The 23,004-nt window shown below is 37.6% G+C and overlaps 3 protein-coding genes and 1 long non-coding RNA gene across 12 annotated transcripts; 1 reads left to right on the top strand and 3 right to left on the bottom strand.

Annotated features, from left to right (window-relative positions):
• Positions 1-2,361: 2,361 nt before the first annotated feature.
• LOC149041012 (uncharacterized) lies at positions 2,362-6,531 on the bottom strand. 6 transcript variants are annotated; one of them, XR_016189066.1, is made up of 6 exons: positions 6,343-6,531; positions 5,145-5,596; positions 4,834-4,891; positions 4,618-4,745; positions 4,117-4,264; positions 3,447-3,699 (listed from the first exon to the last, which is right to left on the bottom strand). XR_016189066.1 is itself a non-coding variant. In XM_089214329.1 (5 exons), exons 1-4 carry the CDS (start codon positions 6,375-6,377, stop codon positions 4,166-4,168), a joined length of 360 nt encoding a protein of 119 aa, XP_089070455.1. In that variant the 5' UTR covers positions 6,378-6,521; the 3' UTR covers positions 3,540-3,699; positions 4,117-4,165. The 6 variants fall into 6 exon arrangements, 2 of the variants coding, with proteins under 2 accessions (XP_089070457.1, XP_089070455.1); XR_016189065.1 differs by lacking the exon at positions 4,117-4,264 and having other exon boundaries at positions 2,362-3,699; XR_016189063.1 differs by lacking the exon at positions 4,117-4,264 and having other exon boundaries at positions 5,145-5,312; positions 6,343-6,521.
• A 139-nt stretch (positions 6,532-6,670) lies between these two features.
• LOC149041013 (uncharacterized) lies at positions 6,671-9,376 on the bottom strand. Of its 4 annotated transcripts, none has more exons than XR_016189060.1 (5): positions 9,062-9,355; positions 8,506-8,969; positions 8,107-8,223; positions 7,341-7,872; positions 6,671-6,828 (listed from the first exon to the last, which is right to left on the bottom strand). XR_016189060.1 is itself a non-coding variant. In XM_089214299.1 (5 exons), exons 4-5 carry the CDS (start codon positions 7,749-7,751, stop codon positions 6,757-6,759), a joined length of 483 nt encoding a protein of 160 aa, XP_089070425.1. In that variant the 5' UTR covers positions 7,752-7,872; positions 8,107-8,223; positions 8,898-8,969; positions 9,062-9,376; the 3' UTR covers positions 6,671-6,756. The 4 variants fall into 4 exon arrangements, 3 of the variants coding, with proteins under 3 accessions (XP_089070425.1, XP_089070427.1, XP_089070426.1); XM_089214299.1 differs by having other exon boundaries at positions 8,898-8,969; positions 9,062-9,376; XM_089214301.1 differs by having other exon boundaries at positions 7,341-7,621; positions 8,898-8,969; positions 9,062-9,344.
• A 55-nt stretch (positions 9,377-9,431) lies between these two features.
• On the top strand, positions 9,432-14,296 carry LOC149041014 (uncharacterized). The gene is made up of 4 exons (XR_016189088.1): positions 9,432-9,786; positions 12,153-12,378; positions 12,728-12,829; positions 12,932-14,296. It is a non-coding gene; the product is annotated as an uncharacterized LOC149041014 (long non-coding RNA).
• Positions 14,297-14,784: 488 nt separating this feature from the next.
• On the bottom strand, positions 14,785-19,216 carry LOC149041015 (uncharacterized). The gene has a single exon (XM_089214246.1). The coding sequence runs from the start codon at positions 18,436-18,438 to the stop codon at positions 14,911-14,913; it is 3,528 nt and encodes a 1,175-aa protein (XP_089070372.1). The 5' UTR covers positions 18,439-19,216; the 3' UTR covers positions 14,785-14,910.
• Positions 19,217-23,004: the final 3,788 nt, after the last annotated feature.

A 23,004-nucleotide genomic window follows, 5' to 3' on the forward strand; every position in this document is an offset into this window, starting at 1 on the left:
GATGGGAGTAAGTTTTATTAATTTTACGTGTAAAAAGTTCATATTTCAAAATATCTCAAGTTGTAAATCGACCATATTCCACCCCCACACTATTCCTGACAACGTGTTCGACGGTTCCTCCCGCAACTTAAGAGGTTGTCCACGTAAGAACGGATGAGGCAAATTTCGGCCGATCGCCGATTTCCCTAAGTTTTTCAGTGAAAGTCGAAAATTCTATCCCATGTACAAATATCACATTTATTTGGATCATTTTCATTATTTTTATTTTTTATGAGACAATTTTAAAGGTCACCCCAAAACTGCCCAATTTGCCTTCTGTGACCCCAATTACTAAGCTATAAATATCGAGCGCTACCAAATCCTTATTTCCCAATCTAGAAAGCTGATTATTTTACATATTTAAGAATGAATTTATTTCAATACTTTAAAGGTAAAATGATTGCATTCTATAATATTTTTACCGAGTTATGAAACTTTCAAAATACCTTATCGTGAGCATTGAAATTTGTGAGGAGTGAGATACATGCGGTTGAAAGCTATTTTCTCTTACGTGGGACCTGATCTAGAGTCAAGTCTATTGCAGCTCAAAAGTAATTAGAAACAGCAAGTTAAACATAGAATAAAACTTTTGGGCACTCCTCATCCTGCACCGTAGAGAGCTTGGCGAATTTCATAAATATTCGCCATCTTGATTGAGACCAACGATACGGCGGTCCGACCTGCAGACAGGTTTCTAAAGCGTAACAGCCCTAAAGTACTTGAAGGTGCCGCAAAGATTATCTGATGGAGTATCAAGATCGATATAAGTCATCGTTTCGGCCATTTTTTCACATGCAAATTAGCTTCATGCGTTCGTGTTATAATACGTGTCAAAAATAGTTTCCGTAACAACATTTAGCCGTTCAAAGAAGTGTTCCTATAAATGTGAAACTCATCTGTTGTATCCTTTCTTGACAGCTTTACGTAAAATTTCAAGAGCCATTTCCTTTGAACACAATGTGCTAGGGGAATCCAGTTTTTTTTGACAACCAAGTTGTTCATTTCGCGCAAGTGTTTTTATCTTGTGCACAATCTTTTCAGGCCTCTTTTACCGTTTTTCTTTGGGAAAATAACTCACCCGTACTTGGGGAAAAATTTCGTCTTACTATTTGTGAAAGTTTTTTAGATTGTGAACTATTTGGTTCTCATGATTAACGCCGTGGAGATTTTCAAGCGTGACTGTGGACTGCCGTGAACTAGCCTAGTCACGCAATACCAGCATTAAAAGATTGTCTCACGGCTGGTGAACTCAAATTAAAGAAACATTTAGTTCGGCATTTAAATCATGATATGATGATGTCTCATCGAGAGTATGAAAATCTCCCAGAAGAAATTGAGAAATTATGTAACCGATAGAAATTGGTATATTTAATTTAATAAACGTTTCCAAAAGTAGGTGAGCGAATTTAGTAATTTAAGTTAAAGGCATAAATCATTGAGAAAATTTAGAGGAGCCAATAGAGAAAATCTCTTTTGTAAATGCTCGTACATGCTATAGAGTGAGGGTTAACATGATTCACGGTCACGGTAGGCTTATGATTTTTTGTTTTGACATTAAAGGCATGACTACAAAATAACAGGCGCCAATTTTAAAATAATTTTTCGGGTTTAATTACATGTTAATGCTTTAAGCACTTTCATTCATCGATATAGAACTGTACATTAGGGTACTTAGAGGCGGTGCACATTGCTCTTCAACAAACTCACTCTAAATGCCCTATCACTGGTTTGCCAGGGCTCCATGCTGACAGTCATCTCAACCGCGGCCCGTGTGTCACACTTCCTTAAAGCACTGACATTCTTATATAAAGGACATCAGTTGCTCAATCAGGTCTTTTTTCCTGTCTCTTGATTTAAATGGTATTCCAAAAAAGCGCAAGATTTCTTTAAGCAGTCGTTAGAATCTTCCTAGTAAGTGTCTGTGCCTCGGGCAGATGGTCATTCCCTCGAGCTCACTTCTCGGCAAATGCTGAATTCCCGCTCTCGCTATGATTAACTTGGCTTCTGTAACTTAGCTGTATTTTGACAAGTAGCAGTTCGCCAAATGGGCGGATATATCTGCGTTACACTCGGAGAACAAAGCATGCTCTACTTCCTCCCCACTAGAACCGACTTTGCAGTATTTCGTAAAGAGAACAATTTGGGGAGACAGCAGGCATTTTTAGTGCTAACAAAGTAAACGTCCCAAGAAACACTGCCTCGGATTTGTCTGAAAATGTTGCCGACAGATCGTTTTATTCCCGACAGATTTTAATTGAACTAGGAAGAAATAAACAAGTTTTCCAAATATTCTTTCGCAAAAAATAGAAATGCCACACAGAAAAGTTAAAAGTCTTCACTTTAATAAGCTTTAAGCAAAAAACATTTCGTGTGTTTTGGAAGAGATGTACATGTATTAAAAGGAAATGTAACTACCGTCGAATTTCTTTATCAAAATTAATCTGTAATTTAATTAGGTGAAACAGAAACACACGGCTCTTTTTTAGCGCCTCATAGAAAATGAAAATGGTCATAAAAATATAATTGCAATTAATCTGCATATAGGAATTAAAAAGTATTTTCATTTCGTTAAAAAAAAGGCCAAAATGATGATTAACATCGATCTTGATACTCCATCACATAATTGTTCCAGTACCTTTGAGCCTTTTAGTTTAAAGTTTCATAACTCGGTCAAAATTTTACAGAATGCAATCGTTTCACCTTTGAAGTATTGAAATAAAGTCATTCTTAAATATGTAAAATAATCAGCTTTCTAGATTGGGAAATAAGGATTTGGCAGCGCTCGATATTTATAGCTTAATTATAGGGGCCACAGGAGACAAATTGAGCAGCTTTGGGTGACCTTTAAAATTGTCTCGTAAAAATAAAAAGAATGAAATTGATCAAAATAAATGCGATATTTGTACATGGGATAATATTGTTGACTTCCAGTGAAAAACTTAGGGAAAGCGGGACGCTTTCATGAAGTTTAAAATCATTCGCTTTTTTTCTCGAGACATAAGCTTGGGAGGCCTCTGCTGTGATTGATTACATCGGCGTTGGGGATATTTAGGGTCCATCTTATTCCCGCTAAGGATGTTCTAGTGGTTATATTTATTACCAAATACTCTGTCGAAGGAATAGACAGTGGTGAAGGAAACAGTCGAGATCGGCGGCAAGAAATCGAGGTGAGAACTTAGCTAAAGCCCTCGCAAACGACCGACAGCGAACACGTGGTTTGAAAAGCAAAGTTATTTACCTCCAGTAGCCTTTTTTGCGTTTGACATCGCGTGTATTATTTAAGTTGTATTCAAAAACTCGTATCTGAGACCAGAATATTCCATAATTTTCGCTAAGGGCACCCTTTAAACGATGAATTTGATGCAAAAGCGAACGTGACGCGTAATCCGATCAGCTGATTAGTTGTAATAGAGGAGTGTATTTTTTGATTATGTGCGATGCAACGGCGATTTTGAGTATGCTTTTTGTCTTTGTTAACTTCAATTAACAAACGGAACGAAAAAATTGTCGTTTTTATATTTTTAACGAAGGAGAAGATATTGAAGAGGGAAAAGTCTGCAGCGTCTAGTAGTAACCGGTCAAGTCGCTCGGAAGTCATCTCTTCTGAAGTCTGTAGCCTGGAACCTGAGTTGTGTCGCCCAAAATTTTATTCATGTCGCCCTAAATAAAAAGACAAGTCGTCTAAAGAAACAAATACTTAAAAGATCAGACTTACGCAGTGTAAATAGGCTATATAGGTAAATCTTTATTATGCACTTAAGTGCTGTTTGTTTGCGAGAACATCGTAAAGATGATCATCACAATAGGGATATGTTTAAGAGACAACTTTAGAAGCGTTATTCGTTTAAAAAAACAAATTGATCAGTTGTTTGTTTGTTGTGTACTCATTTCGTACTCACAGACGCTTCATAAACTTGAGAAACTTTACCACTCAAGCGGTGTTAGTTTCTAACAACGCCATGAAGACTGATTTGTACACAAAAATCGATCACATGGTCAGAATTGAAATATGTTTGAATAATGACTCAAAAGCATTGCACTATCTGTTGGTTATTCACTCATTTCATACCCACCAACCTTTTGTAAACTTAAGAAACTTTATCACTAAAGTGATGTTGGTTAATTTCTAACAACACCATGAAGACATAAAGAGCCGGGTCTGTAGGGAAAGATCTTTCGTAAGTGAAGCCATGATAGGCAGTGCAACTGCTGTCATGCGCTCGGCCTGTTTGTTTGAAAACGAAAGGATCATAAAGTCAACAAGCGCTAGATAAAAAACGAAAAAACGCAAAGGCCCTTTACTTTTTTGTTAGTTTTAAACACCCTGCATGTTGTGTACCATGATAGCCGAAAATCGCGAAACTAAACTAAACTAAGGCCGTGCGAGCATATTATTTTTGCGTTATGCGGAATAATGGCATTTAAACAATCATATTTTAAAGAACACTGAAAAAACGAAATTACGTCGCAAAGCAACTTGTCCCTGTACACAATCAGTAATTGTCGATGTCCTAAAAGCGATTCTAAGTATGGCAATTCTTTTTGTTCAGACATTTTTAAATCTAGAAATGGAATTACCGCGTGTCCTCCGAGGGGTCCAGTTGCTACCAACCTCATCAAGTCTCGGTGCGACAAAAGACGATGTTTGGTGTTCAGTGCCAACCTTAATGTATACTTTTGTTAATTAGGAGTTCTGTTGTTGATGTCTGAAAATGAAAGAAAGCAATACAAACTTTAACCCGTAATTTAGATTTGATAAAATCTTTATAATAAGTGTATCGTTGACGTACAAACCTTCAAATATGCCTTCGCAAGAAACCGTAGAATGCTACCTTGGTTTGAGTACACCGATCTACAAAATATAATATATAAAATGAACAGAACGCTATGTTTAAAAACATTATAAACGAGCCAAAACAAAAAAGCAGCAGAGAAAGTACAGTGGAATCAAGATTTTTTCCACCATTCAAGATAAACAAAACTTTTTTTTTTAGCTTTAGGAATCGGGGTAAAGTTACAGTGTTCGACTGAGGGAAGGGAAACAACATTTCAAGGGTTCGAGTTATCAGGAGGTTCGAACAATAGGGATTCCACTGTACACTCACATGTCGTAACTCCGATATGGGTGGGGCAACGTGCAGCCACAATCCACTATGGTGGAATCCTTGGCCTCTTCGAAAGAAATGCCCAAACAAACGCAGTGGTACCACTCAAAGCAGGTAAGGCACTGCACCACCTCATTGCGACTTGAAAGTTGGGTGTTAAATCCTCGCCTGAAAAACGCACAAGAAAGCATCTAATGCACCACATTTCCATGGCAGAAGGGGGCTTATATGGTTGAAGGTGTTTCCTTGTCCTGTGAGTGGCAGCCAGATGATGTGAAAAGGCCCCTCTTCCCTGTCTGGCTGGAAGCAACAAGGAGGACTTTGTTTTGTGTTGTACCATACAGCCCCAGACAGTTCGCAGTGCTGTTGTATTGGTTTCTTCAAAAAGCCGGCAGCATGTGATGTGGAATTGATTCAAAAGAATGTGAGCCAGTCACTGGCATTCACGCATTCTGTAAAAAGAAATATGACAGAAGCACAAAGAAACTCCTTTTAAAGTTATATTACGAACGGAATATGATTTTTCGAAATGTAGTTTAGTTACTTCTAAAGAGAGTTTAATAAGTAACTACAGGAACGGTTAACACAACACTGAGATGACTACTATTCCTACAATTTTAGCCAGTATTGTATTGTAAATAATCATGCAATTCAGCCTTATTAGGCTGCCATGGGATTTTTAATAAAGGTATCTATCCATCTACTACAAATATTAGTTTATTGGACAGTTGTCAAATATGCTTGAAAACCATGTGCATAAAAAATCATTGTGTAATTATCAAAAGGGATCAAAGGATTTTGGGTTTTGCAAGCAGTTGATGAATCAAATGAAGTTGATGAAAAGAAATGAATTGACATGAATAGCACTTAGTGTTTACGGGATAAAGAAAATAACCAGAACCTTACATTGCTTGCTAAGTAATCTGAGAATATCAAAGTAGCAAATTTCTCTAACAGCTGGATTAAAATATTTCTGTATAACAAGCAACCACATAAACAAGCACCTAAAGAAAGAACTAATAAATAAATTTTCAAAAAATTAATTTAAGATTGATTTATCATGCCTCAGTCTCAGCTTTGAAAAGGAGATTCAGAGGTAAACCTCTGTTAAAGTTCACTTAAAACATAAAACAAGGATGTTAAAATTGTACACTAATAAGCTTAGCAAACATAACAAAAAATAACTGATTGTTCTTACTTCATCAACAATGTGGTCATAGTGAGCAAGACCATACATTGCTACACCTGGTCTAAAAAATTCAACGTCACTTTCATGTGCAGACATGAGTATGGATAGTGAATTATAAAAGCAGTTTCCATCCCCACTTGAGGAGAATGGCTCCAGACCAAGCTCATAAATGGACTGGTCAACATAGCGGGAAAATCTCTAAAAACAATAGAATATGAAGTTAATAACAACCAATACAAAAAAAATTTATAAATGAAAATAATGATAATAGTAACAATAACAATGATGATGGTAATCATTTCAATTTAATAACTTTTACTGAACTTTTTATCCCTTAGGAAGATTCTTGCTGCTGATAAACTGACGTGAAGAGATCTTTGGTAAATGTTCCAGGCTGTGAGGAGATAAACTTAAGTTCACCTCTCAAGGCAATCTGACCATGCATCCTAAAATTTCCCTTGCAATTTGGGGCTTTATGATTGTATGGATTTCAGTCTAGGAAAGGAAAAAACACCTTGCATAAATAGGTAGATCACAAATTGGTAAACAAAATGAAATTAATATTAATAGTCAAAGGCTGTTAATTAACTCTCATGAATGTTTGCCCTCATGATGGATTCCTCATTAAATGCCCCAACCCTAATCATCAAGTTGAAAAAAAAACTTTTTGAACATCACACTAAAGAGCTGGAATTGGCCTGGCATTAGTGGACCCTTAAACAAACCATATCCACCTTTTGGAGTTAGTAGGACCAAACTGCTTGGACATAGCCCCCTTCCCAAGCTTCTAGCTAAACAACTGATATTAAAAGTTTAGCTGACAGCTGATGAAATGACATAGAGAATGTTCAGGAATGGTAAATTCAAAACAAAATACTTGCATCCTAGACTAGATTAAATTGTGAAATAAATAAATGAAATAATATGTTTGCTTATTTGTTTGCCACACATACATGCACAAAAAAGTAATGAACAAAAAGGAGTTCAATTAATAACAGGAAGCTTACGTCTTCATTCAGTTTTCCTAGAATACACAGCATCTTTGATGTCTGGATCTGATTCAGTTCACTGCAGGTTTGCAGTACAGATTGCCACATATTACCACAGTAAACTGATTCACTCCCAAATTTCCTCTCAACAATGTCCTCAAATACAAGAGGAGGTTGAGCGTGATCTTCAGGAGTTGCAAAGGGAGGATCAGAAATGGAAGTGGTGACAGCAGATGTTGATGAAGGAGCAGGAGGGCAAATGGGGCTTGCAAAAACTTCAGGGGCAGATGAGGGAGGATCAGAAATAAAAGCAGAAGCTGGTGTCGATGATACAGGAATGGAAATCACAGGACTGTGAGCAGAATCATTTACTGTGATGTCAACCTCTTGAGAGTGCTGTTGTTGATTCCAATTTCTGTATGAATTCATTATTAAAATTAAATCCTCCAGATGTGGTTACTTGCTGCTTTTATTTACATCTGTGAATTCAACCTCTTCAGGCCACCAAACTGGTCAGCATGCTTCTTTCCCCATCCAGGCTCAGATCTCCCTACATGAAAATACACCATATAAATTCTGCAAATCTACGGGAAAATTGACAGTGGGTGCTTAAATTTTTACATTTAACAACTGCATTGCTATTTGATCTAGCACTTTAAAGAAAAAAATTGTGGGTTGTATGATTAGAATAGACAAATTGCAGAGCCTTTTAAGTACATCATCCCCAAAACTATTTGCATTTGTAAAAAATGTTTATCCAGTTTGCTTTCTTAAATTTCTTTACCATCTTTTTTGACTTCCCTAACAACCATTTTCCTCAGATCTACCACTCTAAATTGCACAGGGTCTTCTGGTGGTATGTCATCATCAGCTGCCATTTCTTGAGCTTGAACTTGTTGCACTGTAAGAAATAAACATTCAAACTGTATTGTACTGTAAATTAAAATCTGGAAGCAGAAAGGTGAGTACTAGACTAACAAATAAAGTACTTATAACAGATGCAAAACAAAATGATGTTAAAATGCACTCAGAATTTAATGAATTGAACCAGTTAAAATAAGTATTACTTGTATAGAGAAGTGAATGAGAAATCAGAAAAATGCTCCATATCTTCCATGACTTAAAATATACTGTGGGCTATAAATAACATCAATCATTGCCTTAAACTGTCAAAGCATTAAACCTGTTGCAATCCAGAACTGGCCTTTCCTAAATGCAAGGCAGAGTTCTGACAGCTTAGTCCTAGCATACCATTCTTGCATCAAAAAGAAAAAAGAGAGAAATAGAGCAAAAATAGAGGAAGAAAGCCAAGCAGACAGACAGACAGACAGACAGACAGACAGACAGAAAGGAAGGAAGGAAGGAAGGAAGGAAGGTAGGGCTAGTTTAGAATAAAAAAAAATCCTTAGGTACTGCATTGTTAGGGATGAAGATACAAACAATTTCAACCCCAATATCATGAGCTTAAAAAACGGTTTTTATTTAAAATCCTGTTAAATTACATTGGGAAATTCAAATAAATAAATAAATATAAAAAAATATATGTAAAATTAAAAAAAGGAAACACTGTAATACTTTTGTTTGCATAGACTTCATGTACCGTCTATCCATCTGGTTACGCTTGTTTGAGTATGTCACAAACGCCACCTGAAAGAAAATAGAAAATGAAAATCTCATATACAACAGCTTGCAACCTGAACAATGAAATCATGCTCCCACACGTGAAATATAAAACTTACAAAAAAAGGACTCTCTTTTTCTTGCACGACCAGCAGTAGCTGGGGGATCCTCCTCGTGACTTTGGGCTTCCTAAAAAAAATAAGGAATATCGAAAATAGATCGGTGTGAATTAAAAAAATTAAATACAAAAATACCACACGATCACGATTCTCTGGGAAAGTCTGATATGCTCGTTGTAACAAAAGAAAAGAGCTATGGAAGAATGAATGTTAGCGCCGAGAAATATACTTGCTCTTTTTTACAAAATGTGATAAAATTAAAACGCATTCTTTCCGCCATAATGATGGGCCACTGTAATATGTGGTGTATGTATCATGAAGTGTACCGGCAGCTGGTGATTATTTTCGTCCCAAAGCCCCTCACGGTTTCAAAATGGCGAATTATCATGGGACACTCGTTAAATCATATCTCTTGTGACTCGTCTTGGTTCAACCCTGACACTGGCCATCACTCTTCAAAATCATGTTTTTCAGGGTCTCACCTCTACATGTTGACATTGTTATCGATTTGAACGTGAAAGCTGCCTCATCAAACGTTCTCACAGTTGTACGTTTTACTCCCCTTAACTATACAACGGATGCACGTGAAGTCATAGACTGGCTTTTATTTTGTATTGGTTAACTCCAAGGAACAAGCGGAACGCAAACATTGTCATGTTGATATTTTAGGGAAGGAGAAGGCGGCGACGACGAGGAGCTGCCGGAGGAAGAGTCTGCAGCTTTTAGTGAGTGAAATGTTTTCATCTGGTACAAATTCAACATAGCAACCTTGACTTTTGAATGCATATCCGCAAGAATTATCAAAGTTAACTCTATTTTTCGCAGTAGATCAGTATGTTCGTGTTGAACGTGATAATTTATTCCATTTGAATGATAGTTTTGTTTGAATGTGTAGTTGTTGACCCCCCCCCCCCCACGTTTCCCTCATCTTCTGCTGCTCCCAGTTCTGCTTCCCCTGTAGTTAGTAGCTTTATACTTTTCAAAGAGCATTAGGCTAATTTTCCAGATGATGAAACTGTTAACAAGCCTGTAAATTATTCTTTTCATGATTTCCCAATGGCATTGTGAGACAGTTTTTGAGAATTATGAGTCACCTGTGAATACCAAAGTGAAACCAGCCCCCTGTTCCTCTTCCTAACCAACCTCCTTCCCAAGTCGGTGGAGTTTAGGAGTATTTCAGTTTTCCAGTTTTCTCTGGGAAATAGATATGCTTAGTGGTATGTCTACAAAAAGGCAGGGAATCTTTAAGAGTTTAGTCTTACCATAGTGCCCCATAGTGTCAGAAGTACATTCATGCATATGATGATTCCAATTGCTGTGCAATGTGTCATACTAAGGAGTGTTGTTATGATAGTTAATTATTTAGCATACTATTTTACCCACTGCTTGATTTTAACCATAGGCAGTGGTTTAAGATTTTTTGTTTCCTTAAAGAAAAATACCAAAGAAGAATAAAAAAAGAGAAAAAAACAAATTGAAAATGTGAAGAAAGGAAATACAGAATACCATAGTCGCCACTTTATAGCATTTATCTTTGTTAGCCATGAGGTATGGTAGTTGTGTTTTAATTCTTAATTTGTCGAACAGGCCTCCCATTGAATGGTAGGGATAGTGAAAGGCAAAATTGTTCACTTGGTAACACTTCAAGTACTGTCCCTGAGCTGAAACACCCCTTATTTTTGTCCAAAAATACTCTTTCACTGTTGTTGTTAGTTACTGACAAGGACATACTTAAAACATAGGCATACTATGCATGCAAGAGTATTTTTTTTTTTTTGATGGGTGGGTCAAAATAGGAAACTAAGCAACTGATTTTTGCATTTTTGTAAAAGAAAAAGAGTATTTACCTATGAAAGATTCCAATAAAGATGTTGTTATTAATGGAGAGCAAAAAAACAAAATCTTCCAATTTATCAGAAATAAACTGAGAGAAACATTTTATGGTCTATTGCCACTGGTGTCTGAATAATTGTTAGCAAAAATGAACAACATTAGTGCAGAAAAGTGGTGAGAAAAGTATCATATTTCAAAGCATAACAACATGGGCTCTTTATTTGGTAATTGCCTATCTGTACTTTGCCCCAGGCTGTCTAGAAGGAATTGACATGTGATAGGGTAAAGTCCTATGCAGCTAAAAGCGAATTTGATTGGTAGATAATTTCTTAGCACACGAGAACTGCATGGAAAATTGGCTAAAAATAGCATTTAGTTCCATGTGAAATTCTTTTAGTGGAGTGGAATTATGTTGTAAAATGTAGGTTGTTTACTGGAAAATGGCATACTATCTGAGAAAGTCTAGTCCATAGCAACAAGTTAACATGTAATTGTATCAGGAAAATAACTTTTAAACACAAGATGACTAACAGAAGCATGGAGAACTTTTAAAAGCAAAAATAAATAGATAGTCCACATCACAGTTGATGCAGAAAGTAAATATAACTTTGTGATCTTTTCAGCTTTAGCAAAAAGAGCAATCAAAAGGCAAAAACTAGATTATTGATCAAATCTGCTTTATGCAAATGCTTTGCACAATTTTTACCCTAGTCAGCAAAACACTAGCCCTTCCAAAACAAAAGTTCTAGTGATAATTTCATAAAAGGCCTTAAGCCAATGGCATGTGTGTTGTAAGCAAAGGAGTGTTACACAAAACATGTTTTAACTTCTAAATGGTAGAAAAAAATTCCCTGACCACCTTTCTAACCTCCTACAGGTCATAGCAATGAAGTTCTTAGAAGAAATTAACTATTGCACTGGGTAGATGAGCTCATAATTCTTTGTTAATGCTATTTTTGGTGTTTATCAATGTTAGTTTGATTCCATTGCAACATATGACAATACCCTAATTTTATGATGTGATTGGCATGAGGGACAATACTGTGACACTTTGATTGGTGAAAGCAAACCTCATTGCTGTGATGTGATTAGTGTGAGATACATACCTTAATGCAGCAGTCAGATTAATGTAAGATAAATATCCTAATGCCCCCATCCAAGGTAAATACCATTTGATACGCCAACATAGGGTCATATATTTTGTATTTTAGCTAATAACTAAAAAATCATTAAAAAATGAATCTTTACTCTTTTTCAGGAAATGTGAATTTTCAGAAAATTCTGATCTGTCTGAGTCAGAGCATCTGCTGTATTTATCACTCTTCAGGAGAACAGGCTCCTAAAACTCTGTGCTACTGTTCTGGCTCATTAAAATACATGCACACATCATTTCTGTGGACATGGTTCAAACAAAAGGTAAAGAAAACTTGTGAATTGTGCCATAAAAGTGATATCAAGAAAAAGGGCAAACCATATATGCTGAGGTAATTGTTATTTCTAAGCCCTTTTTTGTTGAGTTGTATTGGTACAGTTGATCTTCATTTTACCAGGGTCAACATTTTTGTTTTCATTGTCATCATTTTAACCACCTTTGTAACCTTTGTCATACCCCTCCCCCCTTGGTCCTCTCTTTTCTCTCCCTCCCCCTCTCTTTGAACTTTTGTCTCTCTCATCTCCCATGTTTCTGTTGGGAAATTGAACAAAACAAAGGTGTTTGATAGATTAAGGATTTTTCTTTACTGAATGAAGTAGAAGAAGCATGACAGTGGGCTACAAAGAAAATTGAATGTTTTCAGAACCAAAGTTAAAACCATATCCTTTTACTATTTCCAGATTTTCACATTTCCAGACTAACAAGTTAAGATACATGCAACTAAGCTAAAGAATTATTGGCATATTTCCAGAATTCCACATTTCCAGACTACTAAGATGAATGTAAGTTAAAGACTAATTTGTGTATTTCTAGATGTACCGAGTTAAAATGCTTGTGAGTAAGCTAACTGACCTATCACATATTTTTACACATTTTTCTCTAAGGTGATGAATTTGATGTGCAGCACATTCCATTGTGATGACATGTTCTGTGCTCTTCTACCCCAAGTTAAAGCCCAATTTGTTTCTATTGAGACACAGAACTCTTAACAATAATTGCAGATGTGCACATCTTAATCCTTTACTTCCTGGAAGTGATTAACATGTAGCTTCTCCTTGTTGTATCCATTTGTTTTCCAGCACAAAGGTAATGAGAATACCTTCAAGTTTTTATCTTGATCTAACCTCAAATTCTTATTAATTTACAATGAAATGTATAGCAGCTGAAGGGGAGAAGTAGCAATCAGTCCTTGGAAGTTAATGGGTTATAAGCTTCAGAGAACAGAAAGCATTATGGTTATAAATGTTATGAATACTAAAGATTAAAATTGTCAGTAGCTGACAGATTCAAGTGTTCATGCAAATGGGGTATTGAATATTTGTTAACTTGTGAAAGAAACTTGATTAAAAATAGGGTCAAGCAATTTTTCATTGTGTGTTAACCCTTTAAGCCTTCACTCCCACGAGTGACCAAGACAGAATTTCTCCTTACAATATCAATACAATATCAAGCAGACAAGTGATGGGATTCGAGAAAATATCAGCTAGGGGAGGGGATTATTAGTTGAACCAATACCGAATTCTCCAAACTAAACATGCATATTATGAAAAACTAAACATGATTGTGTATGATGAAAATTTGGACCAGAATTTTCAATATCTGGTTGGGCATTTATTTGAGGTAATAAGCTATTTTCATTTCATTTTTTTAAGATGTTTTATTGCTGGTTTAAGACAGGGTGTGGAATTTTGGTCTAGGTTTAAAATAGGGTTGGAATAATTTTGTATTTCAACCTAAGGCAGGGCAATAGTTGATTTTAAGAAGGGTGCTCTCTCTGCTGAAGAGAAGGCACTACTGGAAAAAGCCTCTATTTTAGCTGATCATGTTTCTCAGATAAATTATTTATAGTTTCGTGTGATATTGAGAAGGCTTTACCAACCCCCCCCTTCCCCCACCCCACCCTCATCGCCTTCCTTTGTCCAATTATTTTTTTGTTTCGAAACTTACTGTAAAGCTCTTTACTCTGTCTGATATGTCTAACCAACAGCAACACGAAGAATAAATCTGCTCACATGATTTATTCAACAATCATCTGATAAACTTAGGAGTTCTGCTCTTATCTACAAATACTAGTCAGTGAAATCTCAACTGTCAAAGTTTTTCATTTTATCATGGTAATAGTAACAGGCAAAAAATATGTGCAAAAACACTCCAATATTTAAAGCTACTGCATACACCTTAAAAAAATTGTGTAACGTAATAGATGTCTCACACCACTAACCTACAATAAAGTCTTTTGTCTTTGAAAAGTAATGGGTTTCCTTATTTACAATTTGTTTACAATTTCATCAGCAGACAGTATGAAACTACTCGAACCGGATCGCTTTGATCGAAGAGAAAAACAAACAGAAAAAAAAAACAACAACCCTAGGAAGCGATCTGTATCGTATTTACTCATCTGATCCGCCTATAATCTCTAAAAGAACTTCAATAAACTAAACAGAAAACTATTTCTTATGACAGACAAAAGTGGTCAAATCATACAGAAGCAAGCAGTAAATTTAAGATCGAAATAAACCAATCATAAAATGATAAAGTTTCCTGAGAGGTCCGAGGTTTCTTTGTTTTCTATGCAGTAAGTTTTGTGTTTTAACTTCAATCTTATTGGTTCGTTTACAAAAAAAGACACTTTGACATCCTTTGTTCTCAATAAACATGTTCATTGGTTCATTTTTCTTCATTTCGATCCGGTTCAAATAATCTCTCTGCTCTGAGCGCTTCACAAACTTTGTTTTCTTTCGTTCATTCACGATTTTAATGGTTGTGTTGTAATTGTCACTGAGCTGGTTACCTCACATTTTGAATTGTAAGTGATTATTTGACTTTTTTTCCAGATTAAGCAATTATTTGTGAATTGGCGATGTTAGATAAAAAGGCGACAGTTAGACTGACTATTGCTAAGTAAATTCTTTGCGTGTTGTTTACCTGCTTCTGTGATGTTATTTGCTGTGAGGTCTAACGTGTGTAGCTGACAGTTGTTGTTGTTGATGGCTTCAGCCAAGTGCTGTGCTCCAATGTCTGAGATGTTATTTGCTGTGAGGTTTAACGTGTGTAGCTGACAGTTGTTGTTGTTGATGGCTTCAGCCAAGTGCTGTGCTCCAACGTCTGAGATGTTATTTGCTGTGAGGTCTAACGTGCGTAGCTGACAGTTGTTGTTGTTGTTGATGGCTTCAGCCAAGTGCTGTGCTCCAATGTGTGAGATGTTATTTCTGTGGAGGATTAACGTGCGTAGCTGACAGTTGTTGTTGTTGATGGCTTCAGCCAAGTGCTGTGCTCCAATGTCTGAGATGTTATTTGCCCAGAGGTTTAACGTGCGTAGCTGACAGTTGTTGTTGTTGATGGCTTCAGCCAAGTGCTGTGCTCCAATGTCTGAGATGTTATTTGCCCAGAGGTCTAACGTGCGTAGCTGACAGTTGTTGTTGTTGATGGCTTCAGCCAAGTGCTGTGCTCCAATGTCTGAGATGTTATTTGCTGAGAGGTCTAACGTGCGTAGCTGACAGTTGTTGTTGTTGATGGCTTCAGCCAAGTGCTGTGCTCCAATGTGTGAGATGTTATTGTATGTGAGGTTTAACGCGCGTAGCTGACAGTTGTTGTTGTTGATGGCTTCAGCTAAATACTTTGCTCCTTCGTCTGTCAATTGATTTCCTCTGAGGTTTAACCAGCTTAGTTGAGATTTACTACATTTTAACAACTTACAAATTTCAAAACAACCTAATGGACCAAAGTTATTGTCGGCCAAATCTAAATGTGAAATTTGTTGAACATTCTTAATTACAGTAACTACTGAAGCACAATCAACAGGTGTGAGTTGACAACCATTAAAATTTACAAAATTAAAGTTAATTTGTTGTAGTTTTCTCTGAACTATTTCCTCCATCTCACTACTTTCGTTAGCACATTTAAATAATGTCACTGCTAAATGTTTTTTGTCTCCAGTCGGCCAACAAGTTACTTCCCTTGGCTCCGTATCCACTGTCCACACTTCGTTGTACAACTCGCTTTCTCTCTCTTCAGTTTCCACAGGAAGAAGGTCTGTGATGATTTCGCTCGGTAGGTTTTCTTTCTCGTTCATTAGTCCTGCTAGAAACTGAAAAACCAGCTGCCATTTGCCGTCCGCGATGTTCGTAGAAACAAAGTTCCTCAGTTCTGTTTTATTCATGTTTGCTAGGTGCCTCGCAGCGAAAAACTCTTGCATTGTTAAGTGAATGAAACAGAATTTTTCCTCGCGTTCAAACGTGTCAGGCCGACGGTCGGGTAAGCGGTGAAAAAGAGCGTTGTCTTCCATTCCGCGTACTTCGTGTCCTTCAAAGACCAGCCTTCCTTCTTTAATTCCTTGAAATGCCATTTTTTCAAGTTTCGAGAATTTCTTTTTCACTTCAGGGGGTAACTTGTCTGATTCCAAGAATTTACTAGGGAAGTTCTTGCCGCGGAATTCTTTGTTGTGTCTGAAGTAAAAAATTTTCACTGCTTTCTTGTAAATAACTGTTAGATTCGTTGGTAGGCTAAGACTCTTGGAACCATAGAACTTCACCATTTGAAAGAGAGTTGAGCAAATGATGAAGCAACTCGCAGGAATGTAGCATAGAGAGAGAATGTTCCTGTTGCCGCCGATGTGTCGCCATATTGTTTCTCCCGCATCCTTGTCTTCTTCAGCACTGAATTTGGTTACGTATTCTTTGACTTGTTCGGACGAGAAGCCGAGGATCTCGAATATTTTGTCGAAAGAAACACGTTCGATGCATGACAAAGCTGTGGGTCTTGTGGTTGTTAAAACGGTAGCTCCGTTGAGAAGTTTCCCAGTCGCAAGTTTCTCGTACAAGGCGTATAGGGGCATCTTCTCGTCTGCGCGGTTTCTGAATTTAGGCTCGAAATTTTCGTCGCCGATTTTTGAATTATGTTTAAATTCATCGATTCCATCGAAAATAATGAGAACTCTTTGGGGGTTATCAAGGACGTATTTCCAGACTTCATCATCCATGTGATCTGAGGGGGAATGTTCTGACAATGTGAGCAGTTCCCTCAGGCTAAGGTCGGCTTTAGCGTTGAATGCTCTGAATTTGATGAAGAAAGTAGCATCAAAATGGATTTTGGAATCAGGTGATTTATGGAATACTTTGTTAAATGCCCAGTCTCTGAGAAGTTTGGTACAGCATAGTGTCTTACCGATTCCGGGACGACCAACAATCAAAACGTTTTTGTTTTTGTGGTTAAGAATGTCCTCCGGCCCTCTTGGTGTTGTGTTTTCCTCACCCGATCTGGTGTAGACTTCCAGTTTCTCCAGTCTGTCTCCAGTAAAGTCATAATTAGCCATGTCTGGAACAACGACAAGTTTTGTGTAAATCTGATCCAGAGTCAAATGTTTAACTCGGTGTCCTTCGCCTGGAGTACTTGAAAAAGGCGACCGGAGTTGGGGAATTTGATTGGTCTCCTCTTTAATAATTTCTTTTGTATTCTCGATGAATTCCTGAAGCGGTGGTTTTTGGAGTTGTTGAGGCTTGCCTGGTAGATGTGGGATGTTCGTTTCATGTTCTTTACTTTCCTCTTCCTGGTGTTGTTCTTGTGGGACGTTCGTTTCTTGCTCTGTTCTTTCTTCTTGCTGCGGAGGTTCAGGTCTCAACCGAGTCGATGTGATAGCATTTTGTGAGTCAGCATGGAAGGGATTCAGGTGAGCCTTTAGAAACTTGGAATTTTTCATGAAACTATCCTCTTTCCAGGCTCGTAGCAAAATATAGGCGGTTTCTAACAGAATGCCAAAGAGAAAAATTCCATTAATGACAAGAACAGCGCGCATCCAGGAGTTTTTCTTAGTTGCTCGTTGATTATGACAATCGTGCCAGACGCCAGTAGAATTCCTTGGCTGACTCCCTCCAGAGGTTAGATAACAAGGAAAGTTGGGGGGGAAGTCCAGAGGATAGAGAAACTGTTTTTGTAGAACCATGAAGAGAACTCCTAAAACAATCCTTGCTAAAAGTTGACAGCAGTAAGCGATGAACAGCTTTTTACTAGAAAGTGCGTTTCCTTGGTCGCGCAACTGCCCCTCGAGATCACCGTTACGAGCGCTTGGCGACAGTTGATTGATTGTGAGGCTCGCTATTTGGGAGTAAATAGCACAGACAGTTCCTATGAGGAAGAAATTCATGATCACGAAGGCATAGATAGGAACATCGTGTTTGTTATACTGCTTCTCGTATAACTCGAAACATCTTCCACGGACAAGGTCGATGTTTTCACTCTTCGCCCCGCCACAGCGGAAATCATACCTGGATTCGCTGTTTTCCGCGTCTGCAAAAATGCCAAGGAAGATTACACCGATCAGGATCCAAATAACAACTGCAGCGTGGCTAACTGTGTTAAACGTTTTTGGTTTAAGTAATTCCTTGAGATTATCCATTGTTAGCGTTTGTATTCTCACTGTTTTCAATCAGATGAAAATCGCATCATGTCGTAAGTTGAAATAATGAAAGTATGGTGACTTCCGGTCAGTCATTGCTACAGATTTCACAGTTTCTCTCTATGGGAAGAGCTACAATTTTAATTCTTGGCAAAGTTACAGCTGTCATCTAGCCAATGGTTTGTTTTCACCTGCCATCTTTTCTCGACTACTCAGGAAGCTGATATGGGAAACGGAGAGAGTAAACTCCCTCAACATATCTCTACTTAAGTGCAGAAATGCACGCGGTGACCGAAATGGCAGATTTGACGAAACTTTGTGAAACCGAGTGGTTGTTCATGGATTTGGCGATTTTGACGAATTTTCGCCGTTTTTGTTACTGCACGCATTTGTAGACTTCTTTCAGAAACTGAAATGGACACGTGCTAAAAGTGTCATTAATCAGAAATTATTTTGATAGAGGCTTTAAAATGACAATCACAAATATGGCGAAGGCTTTTGCTTTCTGAGGCAAATTGCACGCTTAGTAGTGTAACCAGAAGAGATGTGACTCGTCGCTGCACAATCTCCTTCACCTTCCCCCTCTACCAAAGCCAAAGTAATTTTCTAACTAATTACGAGCGCCTCTAAACACGCCTTGGTTGTTCGACTTTCATTTTTCTCACCAGTTTTCAAGATCGTTTTTTTCGATTGACTTATGCGACTGCCAACTGTGATACAAAAGTGAAGACATAGGAGACATACCCGTATGAAAATGAAACCACGGATCATTTCCAGCGTCAAAGGTTCTCTATTGTACTGATTTTTAGAGATTTACATTGATGCAGAGTACCCCGTCATTTCTTTGTTTGTTGGTTTTTTTGGTTTCATTTTTTTTGCGAAAGTTAAGGGATAAGAATAAGCGCTTAGAGTGAAGAAACGATGCAGTTGCAGAATAGTAGGTTGTGAAAAAATTCAGGCTTCGACGGGATTCGGACCCGCTCCTCCCAGATACTAGTTGAGCACCGTCGGACCATCTAACCTGAGGACCTACTTAAATTTGGCCGTTCCCTCTTCCTTCATGCGGCTACGCTGCTCAGTTATAGTCTCGGAAGGCACGGGCTTGAAACCCCTCCGATTTTGAACCTTCTCAGGATTTCAGGCTTCTTTTTGGCAATCACAACTGCAACTTATCTGAGAAGATCGGTTCTTCCACCTTACTCAGTGGTACTTTATGTGGCGAGAACTTTTATGATTTTGGTGAGACGGTATTTTGCGAGGTTATATTTTTGCGATCTCAAAACAAGGCCGGCAAATACAAAAGAAGGGAATTAAAATTCGCGATTCAAGCGTTTCAAATTCATTTTAGTTTCCAAAATGTCGTAACTTTTGACGACTGGACGAAAGATATTCGAAGGAGTTTGACCAATCTAGCCGATTCAGATGAAGATGATAGCGAGAATCTCTACTCCATATGCGAAAACCTTTGCAAATTAAAGACAACACTTCGCAACAGAAGGTACAAAATAAACTGAACTAGACCCTGTGAGCAGGGTAACTGGGATACCTGGATGGTACTGGATTCTTGGAATCAAGTGTAGTGATACTACGGGTGTCGGACTAGTATACTGAAATAGTGCGCTCAAGTCTGGCCAAGAGCATACACCTATTTCAAAACATAGGCATGCTATGCATGCAAGAGTTACTTTTTTGTAGGGTGGGTTGATTACTTGAAACATTTTGAGTGATGTCTACATTCTTACAAAAGGAGAGAAGAATATTAATGTGGGAAAGAACGAAAATGTCGAATTACCTCACTTACAGGTATTTTGTGGTAGATTATGTGTGTTTTGCGAATAAATGTAACCAAAAATAAACTGTATTGGTGCCACGGATACCTGTTAGTACAAAATACAGACAGCAGACGGCAGACCGGATACAAAATATAGACTGCAAACTGCAGAGTGGCTACAAAATGCAGACTAAGAATCTGAAGAGTTTTTACGTCTGGTATATAATAACATGTCATCTTACAGCTTACCGAGCGTCACGCAATCGCTTTTCTGCAATCCGCCTTCACGATTATTTGCACTATTGTGGAATATTCCTTGCCCATTTCCTGATGAAAATCGATCGCAATATTATTTCAAGCCTTCAATATAGTCTTCTTACTTTGCGCGCGAGTTGGTTGATGTGATGTCTGTACAGATTTTATCAACGTAATAAAAGTAGATGATGTGAACAACAGTGATGGTAAAGCAAGCTTAAAACGGCAGAAATCTCCAGAAATTACAACGGATACAGAGGGTATGAGTAACTTTTATTGATTTTACGAGAAAAATGTTCATATTTCGAAATATGTATCGTTGTAAATCGACCATACTTCGTTCCCTGTACTATTCCTTATAACGTGCAGTTCCTCTCGTAACTTAACACCAAGTCACACAACGCGTGACGCGTTCATGAATTAATCGTTGGCTTTTTCTCGAGACGTGAGCTTGGGCCGCTTGTGACAAGACAATTGCGTAAACAATATTTAACATAACAACATTATACACAAAAAAACACAGGGTTTTGGATCACGTATTTATTAAAAAAGAATATCCATACAACTACAATGAAAACAAACGTAAGATTCACCTTTCTGATCGTGAAATTAATACCATTCGTGCTGTTATCGTAGCTACGTTCCTTGCCATCAAGTGAATCCAACATGTCGTCTTTCTTCACAAGCAGTTTGCATCCCATATAGTTATGTTCTTCAGTCTCGCGGTAGTAGCGTTGTTCAATAGATTGCATAGAGTATATGCAGTTTGGTTTCAGATTTCAGATTTTGCTTTTTACAACAAGTGAACGTTTTTCAACTAAGACATTGGCATACTTAGCATACAAGGCATTCAAGGCCATCATGGCTTTCAAGCGTTCGCGACTCAATCCGTTCCAAAATTACCGCTCAACAACATCTTTCAGTGTGGATTAGCCGCGATTAATACGACTTGTATATGCGTCTGTAAGTATTTTGCGCGTTTGCGCTATAATGCTCCAGGAGATCGCAATCCAAATACGTTGAAATGCAAAACAACTGACTAAAGAGTTTCATGAGCAAAATCTCGTGTTCGTCATGTGACCCGGCCCTGTCTGTGCATGACAACGTCAATCATCATCAAGATAACACGCGTGATCAGCATGTGAACACCTCATTGGATCACAGTTAGTTGTCATGGTGTCGAGGGATAACACGCGTGATGAGTATGTGAACACCTCATTGGATCACAGTTAGTTGTCATGGTGTTGAGGGCCCAATGACCTCTGGGTACTATTGCGCAATTTTTCCATTTTGTGGCGGAGGAAAAAAAAAAAAAACGACAAAAAAACAAAGGCACTTTATGACTGGGCTACCACAGGTATCCCAGTAATTACCAGTAAGACCAGTTAATAAAATTTTTATGTATTTGCCGATACACATCTTGTATATGTTGTTTTTTTTCACATTTCAGATCATTTTTTCTGTTATTTGAATGTTCTATAGGGAATTAAATTTCGCGAGAATTTTCATCCGCTGGACAATGATTTCACCTTTTTTCTACAGTTGCGAAAAAGGCGAATTTAAACACCAATAATGTGTACCACCCACAAGCCAAAATATCGTAGATCTCATTTATTGAAGTTAACAGTATCGCTATACACGTCGGTCTTACAAATCGGAATATTAACGCGCATCGAGTAATTCTTTTAATAAAAACAGCATTTTCCTTAAATTTTCTTTTAGTTTAAGGTGGCTGAAAACAGTTTCCGAAACACCTACTGACTGTATTGGAAGCGCTCAAAAACCAACACTCCCTCTTCGGTCTCCTCGCTGAGGTTGAACCAATTTCACACTTGTTGACTAAAGGATTGAAATAGTGTGCGTGACTTGGCAATCGCTATTATTATGCTAATGTTATAAAACAATTTTTAGGGACTGTATCGGAAACTCCTCGAGTATCCTCGCAACTTCAAGATTTTCTTTTTCGCAATAACGCGCCACTGTTGGGAAACATTTAACGACTTCAATCTAACCGTTTCAACGTTATGATGCTGCTAAGTTTACATTTGACTGATTTGAATCAACGTAAAGAAATCGAAAGATTACGTTTTGTTTTTCGTTGGACAAATTTTCAACATGTTCTCCTGTTTGTTGCCAATTGGTGACATGTGGAAATTTCAGTCGCCAAATGTACTCTCGCAATGGCGACCAAAATGGTTGGGGCTTGGGGAGCTGCGCTAGAGCCTGAAAGATGCTATATTATAAAATGATATGGACAGTTGGCAATCCTCGTAGTTTTATTTAGGTTTGTTTCTAGCAAGAATGTGAAAGGTGGAGTATGTTTTCAGGGAGATTTGTTTTCAAATTAAAATAATTGAAATAAAAGTATTAGATCCCAAGTTTTGTCTGCATTCATAATTAATAGAGCTAAGCATTTGATGTCATAAGCAAATCACATTACCACAGTTTGAAATGGAAAACAAAACAAAACAGTTTTGGAAGTGCTTTTTTTTCTACTTAGCACCTTTTTTTCTCTGAAGTCTCTAAAATGCTTTATTTGC

Source organism: Pocillopora damicornis, chromosome 8 (genome assembly GCF_964200805.1).
Source record: "Pocillopora damicornis chromosome 8, jaPocDami1.2, whole genome shotgun sequence".
NCBI classification, from domain to species: Eukaryota; Metazoa; Cnidaria; class Anthozoa; order Scleractinia; family Pocilloporidae; genus Pocillopora; species Pocillopora damicornis.